Source organism: Portunus trituberculatus, chromosome 40, assembly GCF_017591435.1.
Source record: "Portunus trituberculatus isolate SZX2019 chromosome 40, ASM1759143v1, whole genome shotgun sequence".
Classification (NCBI taxonomy): Eukaryota; Metazoa; Arthropoda; class Malacostraca; order Decapoda; family Portunidae; genus Portunus; species Portunus trituberculatus.
Window position 1 is genome coordinate 25,462,469 of NC_059294.1, and position 12,865 is coordinate 25,475,333.

The window sequence follows — 12,865 nt, forward strand, 5'->3', positions numbered from 1 at the left end:
CTGCCCCCAAAAAAACTAAATAAATAAAGTAAAATAAAATAAAAAAGTCCAAGTTAACTTATAAGTTGAGAGGTGATATGGATGTCTTGTCAAACCCACAGGGGCTGCTGTGGTGCAGTGGAGCCAGGCGTGCTGTGGGGTCTGAGGGGTCTCCAAGCGCATGGGTTCAAATCCTGTCCACGGTCCGAGTGTAGGTTGGGCTTCCTCACTTGGGGTAACGGTTTCCTAGCAGGTGTGCTTTGAGATAGGAGGTACCCTAAACAGTATCCCCTTTAGCCCATAAATTCCTGTGAAAAGCCCACATGGTATAAATAAAAAGATCATTCAAGCCTCAACAGAAAGCCACTCTGAATTCCAAATCAACTTGGTGAAACTCACAAAGGGAAATTGTATCACTTAAAAGAAGAAGAATCTGTCAGTTTCTGCAAGTACCAGCTTCTGGAAATTTTCCATATCATATTCTTAACCAAAATTTTTGACATAACAAGATAAGTGGTCTTGTTTCATATTTTTTTTATAAATACATTGATCCTAACTTGTAACAAAATTACATTAAGTTGAAGGGGATGATATTACATTCATATCACATTGACTCATTGTTTTGATAAAGGCCAATCAAAGTAAGCCAATATACAATGAAGCCACAACTAAAATAGAAAAATACGGAAGATGCCTTACTGAAACCCCCTCTTAGCAGACAATTTTACACCTGTCATCCCCTGTTCATATTAAAACCTGGAAGTTTAAGTGAGTTACCATTATTCTTTTGCACAAGGACAATTTTAATTCGCAGGTACTACCATCTCCTTAGGTTAATTCTACTCTAGTAATTGCCATGCTGGTAATGACAAAAGTCTGGGCAAATGTTTACTACTTTTAAGGACTCACATAATGTTATTTAAGTTTATATATTTCCATAACATTCATGTCAATTAACTCCCAGAATGCTTGAAGGAAAATTTGTGACTGAGGCAAAGTTCGATATTGTAATATCATTTTACCTCAAGAAACATTTCCCATAATTCAAAACTCCAATGAATTTTGTATGATATTTATTAATAAAGTATAATCATCACATACCTAGTCACAAACATAAGTATAAAATATGTAAATAAATAAACATCACAGCATATTTTCCAGTTGATATATTCAATTTTAATTTCAACATATATGAAATAATATTATCTGTCTTCTGAAACATCTATCTGACAGATATGGAGGCTTCCCCTAGTATAGACTACTATGACTTTTGGAATTTCATTTTTATCATTAAATTCAAAAGATTCTTTAATCTTTTCTGTTAATAGAGTCTTAATTCTATTGATACATCTCTTCCTTCTCCTCTTTCTCTTTGGCTTTATTGCTTGCACTTCTGCAACCTTTTTAGAAGGAATGAAGATTGGAGGAGGAATTGGATTGCCATCAGGCAGGGTTAAATATCCGGAACTAGTTTCCTTCTCTTCTTTATATTCAATGTTTTTTTTTCTCATTTCTGATATAGCATTTTTTAATGCTGATGAAGGTCTCATGTAAAATTGACCATTTGAACCCAATTTGATCATCTTAAGCATACTGGAACTCTCCTGATTATTATCATAATTTGGATAAGATTCCAAGTTCTTTTCCTTTTCTTTCTGCAGTGCATTCCTTTTAACTTGTATGGAGTCATGTGCAATTGGTGTAGAAGCCACCATCGTTACAATGTTATCTACTGGACAGGGTATATGACTGTCCTGTGCTATAGTGGATGAAGAATCTCTATAATTTGTGGCTAAAGCTGGTGGAACTATAACTTGTGAATTTGCAGATACAGGAGTTTGATAATCTATTAGAGATACTGGTTTCTGAACATCAGAACTGATCATTTGATCGGTAGTTGTGCCACTAAGTGCAAGTGAGAAAGGAGCCACAGGCAAAGATTGATTTACTTTGTTTTCTTTAGTTTGAGATGGTAACAACAGAAATGACTGAGAAACAGTAGCACCAGTAACATTTTGGTTCCCAGGATAAACATGAGAACTCATGGGAGGTAAAGGAGATAACTTTGTTCTGTTAGATCGATCACAATTATGAGAGGAAACTGATGGGGATGATTTTAATGCAATTATCTTGTTGGATGGTTGTGAGGATTTCAACACAAACATGTTGCTAGAAGTTTGAGAGGATTTCAACACAATTGTTTTTCCTATTGATTGTGAGGATTTTAATATAACTGTTTTGCCAAATGGCTGTGAGGATTTCAATACAACAGTTTTACCAGATGGTGGTAGAGATAGTTGTGACCTTTTCAACAGACTTGTTTTGTTAAGACCCTGATTTAACTCAATAGCATCTGGAAAGCTAGGAGATTCCTTATAATCAACAGATGAACATTTAGATTTAAGAAGTGGCTCAATTTCTTCACATGAAGCACTAGATTGGCTTACATTTCTTGAAACATCAGCAGTACTTGGAATACATGATGGTACAATATTTCTTTTATCATCTAAATCATCACCATTATCCATTAGTGATGTACAATCTGAGGCACTATGTAGAATTTCCTCATTTAACATATTTTGTTGTAATTTCTCCATACAAGTATTTTCCTGTTTTTCAGGCTCTAAATTAGCATTAGATTTTAAGAGAGAAAAGTGCTCTGAATCTTCCTCTTCCTTAACTGATTTTGCTATTGATGAATTACTTTCAGTTGGAGAAAGAAACAAACCTAAAAACTCATTATCAACAGAATCAAACTGAAAAAAGCTAAGACTGTCGTCTCCTGTCTCTACCCTCAAACATGAATGACTATCGTACTGAGGACTTGCCTTCATAGAACCAAACTTAACATCATCATCAAATACTGTCTGGTCATAAACTTTATGGGTAGTGTTCTCTTTGGCATTACTACAAACTGAATAATCATTTTCAGTACAGTCTTTGGCAATACATGATTTGAGAATATCATACACAGCTGCATCCTTAGACTTGTCATTATTTCTACACAGTTTCCTGGATGATGCATAAGTTTTGCCTATCTGTTGAGCATTTTCCTTGTCAGCAGGAAGATAAGGATTATCATCAAACTCATGGTGCAATGAACTACAACAGTACTTATCATGAGGAACTGAATTATCAAGAATTCCACACATATATAAATTATGTTGTGAATTAGAGTAAGGTAATGACTGGTTTTCATTTTGAGGTATATATTCATTACCTCTTACTGCAATGGTTGTATTAAGTGATTTAAATCTCTTTTGGCCTTCATGGCCTTCATAATCATCATCAGTCTTCCTCTTTAATCCATGATTAAATTCCTTTGTAAATGACAATTCTGGCTTCTCAATTTCATCAAAATTAAATGCAGACATAATATCTTCATTTATACTACACTGATCAACAGGAACATCAACCAAATATTTTTCACTAACATCATTATTTCTTATAGTGAAAGATTCATCTCCTTCCCGAGGATTACAGGAATGTTCCAGAATGCTTTTGGGGATAGTTATATGGATTTCATTATCTGTATCAAGGGCCCTATCACTGTCATCATCTAAATCAAAAGACCCTAAATCTGACAGAGAGTACTGCTGGCATTCAATTTGATCCTTACAAGCCATAGTGTTTTCTGTTTTCTTCTCCCTGTTTCCTAAATTACAATAACAGGTTCTACAATTCTTAATACCAGCTGAGCAATAACATGATGAAGTTTGCACCAAAGTGAGTGGTTTAGAAGGCAAAGTGAGTGGTTTAGAAGGGGAAAGCAATATTTCTTTGGACCTTAATATGGATGACTTTGATTTAATTTTCAATATATCTAATCTTGATTCCTTACCTAATATGTCCTGAGGAGAACAATCTGATAAGGCACCAGATTTTTTACTGTTTGTATTACAACTTACTTGTTCTACATCAGAAAAATTTTCTAGATCTGTTCCATTACCTGAACTAGAGGTAGCAGCACACTCAAGAGCAAAATCTTGCTTTTGGTCATTTAGTTTCTTGGAAGTGTCAATTTCTAATTCTGAAACACATTTGATTGATTTGCTTGTCAGTTCAAGTTTCTTGCCTCTAACATTTAAATCACCAGAGGATCCTGTCACTGAAGTTTCATGTAGCAAGCTTTCTGAGGGCAATTTAAGTATTGATAAAGATGGTTCTAATCCATCAAAAGGAACATTTACATTTGGTAAAGTTAATATGTGTGTTATTTGGGGATTATTTGGAATAATTGTTTCTTTTCCAAGATTTTGTTTTCTTATAACAGATAAGACTTCAGGTGAGGGAACGTTACTTGGAACTGAGGTAATAGGAACTAGAGCCATGTTGGTTGGCAAAGGCACACGAGATACTTGTGTACAAGCTGCTGATGTCACACTGCCAGCTAAATGTTGATCACAAGTCTGAAAGAATGACTTACTTTTACTGCTTGATTCTGACCAATCCCTATAAATAAAATCAGACTCAACTACCTCAGGAACGTCTATATGGACAGTAGAATTACTGGCAGTTTCTCCAAAAAAAAGAGGACTTCTGAAATGTTCAAAAAAGGTTTCACTTGGATTTTCATCAATAGGGCACTGAAGAAAATTTTCATCAACCTCCATGTCCTCAACTAAAGACTGAAAATACTTGCTTGACGAAAATTCTGATTTTGACTGAATATTATTTCTTACCATTATTTCCTTAAATCTTAATTCATTACCAGTCAGTGATGAATCATCACTATCTCCAATCCAACTGCGAATAGATCCAAATTTTTGGTTGTTAAAAAAGTAATGAGAGGTGGCTTGTGGGGAAATGTTGTGGTACATATCACTACTACATCTATCAATATCATTCAGCTGATTACAACTCATTATTTCTGATGTACATGAATTTTGTTTTTCTATCATATTTTTTTCCTTTTCATACACCTTTTCAAACCAAGGATTTGTATACTTACAAGTTTCTTCAGTATTCAAATCACTGGTATAACCATCAATATAATGCTTATCAGGAAGTTCAAAAGTGGATTTTTTATCAAAACTGAATGGTAGATCTGGAGACCCTTGAATGACACAGTTTTCCATATTCAATTTAGAATTTTCTGTTGTCAAAAAATCATGATTTGTTTCATTTTGAGTTTTGTCATAAGATTCCTTCACAATCATAGAAGTTTCTTGACTGCCTGATACAATTTGTTTGTTATTGTCTTCCTCAAGACTCTCCGATATGCTCGAACCTAATTGCTTTACATTGAAAGGTGTTTCTTGGCTATGAGTAATTATTTGTTTATCATCATCCTCTGAAGATGTGTGCATACTTTCATGTGTGTTGGAAATTAGTTGCTGTTTTAATAATCCTACTTCCTCACCAATGAAACTATTTGAATCTATTTCCACAGCAAGTGAAGTTTCCTCATTTGGTTCTGAGGAAGTGCTTTTTTGCACAGAGAGGTTTTCAGAGTTAGAATCTACTTTCTGGAGTGATTGACAACCTTCCAGAATCATGTTTGTAGGATGTGACTTATCAATAATATCACATTGGGAAGAATTTTCCCCTTTAACTTCTTTGTAAATCATATTTGTAGCAACATTTTCTTGTTTAATTTCATGTGAGTCTACAAACTCCTTTTGTCTTGAGTCTTCAGCAGCAGAAAAATTTTGAGTAATCTGTTCATGATTTATACTTAAGTTTTCACTATCATCTTCAACTTTAATTCTTTCACTTTCATAACTTACCTTATTATCTTTCTCTAACATTTCACTATTTATATTAGATGACAAAGCTAATGTAGGTTCTGAGGTAGATAAATTGGATACTTTAGATTCAGTTTGCTCCTTTCCAAACAAACTAAATAAATCCTGAAGCTGCATGTCACACTTAGCTGCTTGATCAGAATGATGACTTGCTTCTTGCTTATCTTGCACTATAACTTCTATTGCTATCTCCTCCAAGTACAGGTCGGTGACTGACCATGGGTCTCTGTTCATCTGACCTGAAATATAGTTAGTTTAATGACACAGAAGAAACAAAGTAATGCGTAAGTAAGATACATAATACAAATACTCGTACATAGAATAATACATATAATACAATACATAATATAACATAAAAACTATCCATAATATCATTTATAAAAAAAAAAACTTCTCATACAAAATACAGGTTTCCACTGCTGATTCATTGTTACACAATATTTCACGATATATCATTGTTCTTTACTACCCTCTGTCCACTAAACAATCGTTACCACATTTGAGAGATTACTATTTCTCCCACACCAGCACCTAGCCCTCCAAAAAAAAAAAAAAAAAAGCCAGCATTGGGCAAGGTTCAGCTGTAAGAGTGGTTCATGGCTAAGTCTTTGGCAACACCTGTCCTTGACCCTTGAATGGCTGCAATTGCTTATATAATTCAAGACTCTCACTTCCTGTGATGCTGTGACTGCTAATGTAATCATGAATCTTTGTGATGTATCTTTTGGAATTTTCACAGCAAGATTCACCTCAGCTATGTTCTTGTGATTACTGGAAACATATTCTTGCTATCATGCAGCTCTGACAATGCCCTCAGCTGAGTTTTTGCTAAAAGTAGATGTCTGGCAACTCTTCATGACCAGCCCAAAAGAAACCAATGGAAAATGTGGTGGGGGAGAAAATTGGGGTTGTAAAAGCAGACACTACAAATTCTGGATGTTCACATCAAGCTGAGAATTGGCAGAAAAAATGACTAGTCCAATTTAGGGTACTTATTCCATACACACATTATATATATATATATATATATATATATATATATATATATATATATATATATATATATATATATATATATATATACACACACACACACACACACACACACACACACACACACACACACACACACACACACACACACAGTGGAGACTCAATACTCGAACGTCTAAATACTCCAACTTTTCAATACTTGAACGCAAAAGTTCGATTTAATACTCAAAAAAATACCTGATAGTCGAACATCCACCCCCGTGGTTGTAAACAAAGGCTCCTTGGTGTCCCTTTTCCCCCTCCGCCATTTGTGACTTGTGCTGCCGTGGTCATCAGAATAACATTCTCCTGCATTCTATCTGTAGTTTTTAATTTATAAACTTAATTAACACCAAAGGCTCATTAGTGATGAAAATATCAGGTACTCAAACGGCAGCAAATTCGGTCATTCACAAAGTTCATCTCCCTTCTCGCAGCTGCCACTGTACCGTTTTGATGCCATATTACTGGTAATACCGGTATTATCGTATTAGCGGTATACAGGTATTACTGTAAAACCAGTATACCGGATGGTGGTGTGCATCACTAGTTCTACCGCAGTCTTGAGATATACAACAATCTTCTGCGTTCTGTCGGTAATGTTTAATTTTTTTTTTTTTTTTTTTTTTTTATTTATACCATGTGGGCTTTTCACGGGAAACTTTTGATGACACCAAAGAGACTTATTAGTGAGAGTGAGCTACAGCTCTCCATTAGTGGATTTACAGGAATCACACCAGGAGGAAAGTTACAAAAGATGTTTTCATGGATGGTGACTCATCCTCTGGTGACCTCCCTCCTCCTCCTCACCCTTCTCCCTTCCTCTTCTAAGTTATCCATCACCAGCCTTCACTTACGGTGTGTACAAAACAAAATTGTAAAAAATTACATTTAATTTTTTATAAACTTGAGGTTTTGATAAGATTGAAATGAATTACCTGATTTTTACGTATCAATAGTCGAACTTTTTAATACTCGAACAGCCATTTGGAACTAATTAAGTTCAACTATTGAGTCTCCACTGTATATATATATATATATATATATATATATATATATATATATATATATATATATATATATATATATATATATATATATACACAAGTAATGATGTAAGAAAATTACACACACACACACTGCATAGGCATCGTGCCGGCCGGACATATCTGAGCAGGTCTACAGGGAAAAGCTACAACAGAGCTGGAGACTGGCCTAGACATATGTACAGAGGGGGAGGGGGTCATAAGTTCTCCTGTCTCCATATTAAATAAGTTTTGAATAGTATATACGGAAAGAAGGACGAGAGAGAGATGGAACAGAGTAATGCTGCCAGACATGTGACAGAATCAAAACATGCGCCATCGTGTGAAAACCAATGGTACATTGAAACACCTGTTAGACTAAGGAAACTAACTGAGGATATTATGGAGAAGGATTTTTCTGGATTCAGGAACGAAAGAGGTAGTATGAGGAGGTTGATCAACTTAGAAAGGGAAATAAGGTATATGAAGGAAGTGATGTCGAGTCTAATGGACAAACACGACCAACTGACAACGGAAAACACAGAGCTGAAGTTGAGATTGGTAGAATGTGAGAAGGTCAGTGCAATCAATCAGGGATTAAAAAAAGAGATACAAGAAATAAAGAAATAAAATGACGTACTAAAAGCCTTACAAAATAAAGTGCAGGATGGGATTGTGGACAGGGTAGAAGGTGGATTGGGTGAAAACAAGCTGAAGGAACTATGAAATAAATGGAAGCAGGAACAGGAAAAGGAAAAAGTAAAATTTTTGGAGGTTGTAAAGAGACAAATTCAGGAAAACATGAATGTCGCTGTAATTCAAGTAATTAAAGAGAAAGAAGATCTGGTGCGGGATACAGTGGATAAGAGAAAAAACTGTGATTTTTGGGATGAAGGAAAAGAAAAATCCAAATAAATTCACAAGAGAATGTGGAGAGAGAATTGGCCAAAACTGTTATAAAAACAAGAACAAGACAGCACACAAGAACTTGACCAGGAGGTGGAGCAAGTGATGAGGCTGGGAAGATACAGTGAAAGGGTTAGAAGACCAATGAAAGTGAAGTGAAAATGAAATCCCAAGTGGCAGTAGATGAAATCATGGCTAGGAAAGGGAAGCTGGTTGATGATTCTGAACACAAGGATATATGGAGAGAGAAAAGATATGAAGAGAGAGAGAGAGAGAGAGAGAGAGAGAGAGAGCTAAGAGAGAGAGAGAGAAAAAAAAAAAAAAAAAAAGAAAAAGGACAGAGATAAAGAAAAAGAATTTTTACTGGAGGGTTCTGGATGAGACTAGAGAAGTGGTACCTAAGGAAGAAAAAGGAGGTCATGGAGGAGGCAAGAAATTAAAACTGACTTATACTAATATAGATGGGTTGTTATCAAGCATGTTGGAGGTTAGTGATTATTTGAAAGAGAAAAAGCCAGATGTAATGTGCATTGTTGAAACAAAACTAAGGGAGCAGATCCATGTTAGAGAGGAGAGATATAATAATTGGAGAAGAAACAAAAAGGATAAACGGGGAGGAGTGCTAATATTGGTTCATGATAATATGTGTGGAGGATGTGCAATATGGTGAGGACAAAGTGGAAGTAATGGGAGTAACAATCAAAACAGAGGAACTGAAGAAGAGAAAAATCATAGTTACATATGTGCCACCTAAGACTGATATGCAAAAAGAGGTGATAAAAGTGCCCAGATAATAAGATAAGAAGAGATAGAAGAATACTTTTAGCTGGAGACTTTAACTACTTTAACTGCAAAAAAGTAAACTGGAGAGAGATGGAAGTAATGGATAATGCTGGGCAGTGGAGCAAGGAAGTGTTACAGTTTACTATGGTTAATGCAATGGACCAGTGGGTGGGGGAGTCAACAAGGTACAGGGGGGAAGAACCATCGTTGCTTGACCTAGTTTTCACAAATAAACCAGAGCCCCCTCCAATCATACAATACCTTATTCCAATGGGGAGAAGTGATCATGTGACATTAGAGATGCAGATCCAGGAGGAAGATGGGAGAAGTTACAGAGATGACTACAAAGGAGAGAGATTAAATTTTGCAAGAGCAGATTTTGAAAAATTAAAGATGAGATAAAGATAAAGTACAGAAAGACAGTACAAGGGAAATATGACACATTCTTACAGAAATATAATGAAGGAGTAAAAAAATTTGCACCTGTTTATAGAGTTAAGGAAAAAATACATGCTTGGTATAATGCTAGATGCATACAAACTGAAAAGGCAAAAGATAAAGAATGGAAGAAACTCATAAAACAGAGAAATGACTATAACAGACGGCAGTACAAAGATGCCAGAAATGAATATATTAGAGTAAGGAGAGAAGAATAAAAACTTTGAGAAAAATGTGGTGAATAAAAGCAAAGACGAACCCAAACCTTTCTAAAAGTTTATAAATGGCAAAACAAAGAACAAAGAAACAATTGAAAAAATAATTAAAGAAGGGAAGACATACCAGAGAGAGAGGGAAATGTGTGAAATAATGAATGAGAGCTTCAAAACGGTGTTCACTGCAGAAGAAGATTTCACAGAACCTAATATGACATGGGATTGCCAGGGACTACAGGAGATCGCAGTGCACAAAGAGGATATTGGAAGATTATTGGATAAGTTGGATATCAAAAGCAATGGGGCCAGATGGTGTATCAGAATGGGTGTTAAAAGAATGTAAAGAGCAATTACTGGATCCAATTTGGGAAATAATTACAAGTTCAATAAATGAAGGGAAAGTTCCACTAGAATGGAAGAGAGCCAACGTAATACCGATATTTAAAGGAGGAAAGGCAACTGAACCACAAAACTACAGATCAGTGTCATTTACTAGTGTCATAGGGAAGTTATGTGAAATAATTATCAAAGAAAAATGGGTTCAATTTCTAGAAGAGGAGCAAGTCATATCGAACAGACAATTTGGGTTCAGGACAGGGTAGTCATGTGTATCAAACTTATTAAGCTTCTACTCGAGTTATTGCAGGACTGGAAGACAGAGATGGATGGGTAAACAAAGTATACCAGGACATTGATAAAGTTCCTCATGGAAGACTACTTTGGAAACTAGAGAACACAGGAGGACTGTGAGCAACTTTGCTAGAATGGACAAGAGATTATTTGAAGGATAGGCAAATGAGAACTGTTACCAGAGATACATACTCATCTTAAGGTAAAGTAACTAGTGGAGTACCAGTAGGGTCAGTGTTAGCCCCCATTATGTTTTAGATTTATGCAAACAACATTCACATTGGGGTAAACAGTTATATCAATTTATTTGCTGATGAGGCAAAGCTACTAAGAATTATCAAAACCTGTTGATCTATGAATGGAGAAGGAAATGGAAATTGGAGTTTAATGCCAAGAAATGTCACATAATGGAATTAGGAAAAAGTAAAAGAAGACCGGCATGGAACTATTTGATGGGAGAGAAACAAATAATGAAGACTAAAGAGGAAAAAGATCTGGGAGTGATCATACAGGAAAATCTGAGCCCCAAAAAACACATAAGCAAGATATTAGGATTATCATATAAAATGTTGACTAATACGAGTATAAGAGTGGTATTCAATACATGGAGAAAGATATGATGACAAAAATCATCACAAACATGATATGTCCAAGGCTGGAATAAGCAGCAGTAGTGTGGTGTCCGAGCTCTAAAAAGGATATAAGAAAATTGGAAAGGATACAGAAGATTGCTACAAACATGGTACCGGAATTAAAGGACCTAACATATGAAGAATGACTGAAGGAAATGGGACTGCCAATCTTACAAGAAAGAAGACAACGTGGGGACCTAATAACAATGTACAAGATAGTTAATGGTATTGAAAAGATACGCAAAGAAGACCTAGTGCTGTTGACAGAAGAAGATCAAAGGACAAGAGGACATGAGAAGATCAGGATGAGGCAGTGTGTGAAGGATTTTGGAAAATACAGTTTTCCACACAGAATGGTGGAAAAGTGGAATGCATTGGATAATGAGGTTGTATGAGGTTGTTACAGCACATAATATGCATAACTTTAAAGAAAAATTAGATAAATAGAGACATGGAGACAGGACACTATGACCCCCACTTGAACCCAGTACAATACAACTAGGTAAATACACATTTTATTTGCTCCATGACAGGATGGGCTCATCTCTCTACGGATAACAAATGTTTACTGATGGCGTCACGTGTCAGCACACCCAGCCACACCATAATAATAATCATCAGTTGCCAATTAGGCTAACAGAAACCATGACATTGATAAATGCTGCTTATTTTAAGCTAGGACTTGATTTTTAATTCCTTTAAATCATTACATTTAAAGCCAGTTATGTGTGGGATAACTGTTTGATTAATAAATCAAAGGTGGCTGTATTTTGAAACTAGTGGCAGTGGCAGCCATACTACAGCTCCCAAGGGCCCAATGAGGGGCCAGCAGTAAACTTGTCACAATAAGTACCGTAGTCATCAAGAAAAGAAAGTAATGCAAGTTCCTGCCATTTCAGAGTTCAGAAACACATGGAACTGTGCAGAACAGGGATGGTGAATTCTGCCATCATACTAAAGTACTTAAGTGAGGAACTGATTGCTGTGCAAACCCTTCATGTTGTGGCTCATCAGTGATGCACCCTCCACCATTTAGGGTGTTATCTTACACAGCAGTAATAGCTCAAAACGTAAACTTTTAGCACAAAATTTGGAGCTTGTCTTGTAATCCGACAAATGGAGTATGTACATACAGTGATCCCTCATGACAATGGACACTTTGGGAATGAGGGGTTGTCCATTACTGTGAATTGCCCATTACTGAGAGTAATTCATTTGCAAAACTCTTAAACACCCCTTTCCCTTTTTCAGTAGTTTATTCCCTTTTAAATCCAAAAACTGTTAAACTGGGATCTGTTAAATCAAGAGGCAAGTGTATAAATAATGTATGTATTACGCAAATTCCAAGTAACAACAAAATTTAATTACTCACCCACCAGAAGTTTCCTTGGGCTGAGGTTAGTCACTCTAAGTTAAGAGAGAGAAAAAATGAATTAGTTAAAAAAAATAATAAAAGTGATTGTGCACTCCATCAACCA

General features: G+C 35.6%; 1 protein-coding gene across 2 annotated transcripts in view; it reads right to left on the reverse strand.

Annotated features, from left to right (window-relative positions):
- Positions 1-1,035: 1,035 nt before the first annotated feature.
- The window catches only part of LOC123516276, a 49,844-nt gene continuing 38,014 nt past the window's right edge, over positions 1,036-12,865 (reverse strand). For both annotated transcript variants that reach the window (XM_045275533.1, XM_045275534.1), the window contains 2 exons: positions 12,760-12,794; positions 1,036-5,965 (listed from right to left, as the gene is read on the reverse strand). In XM_045275533.1, the coding sequence (XP_045131468.1) occupies positions 1,182-5,965; positions 12,760-12,794 (4,819 nt within the window). In that variant the 3' untranslated portion in view covers positions 1,036-1,181. The remainder of the gene's footprint in view (positions 5,966-12,759; positions 12,795-12,865) is intronic.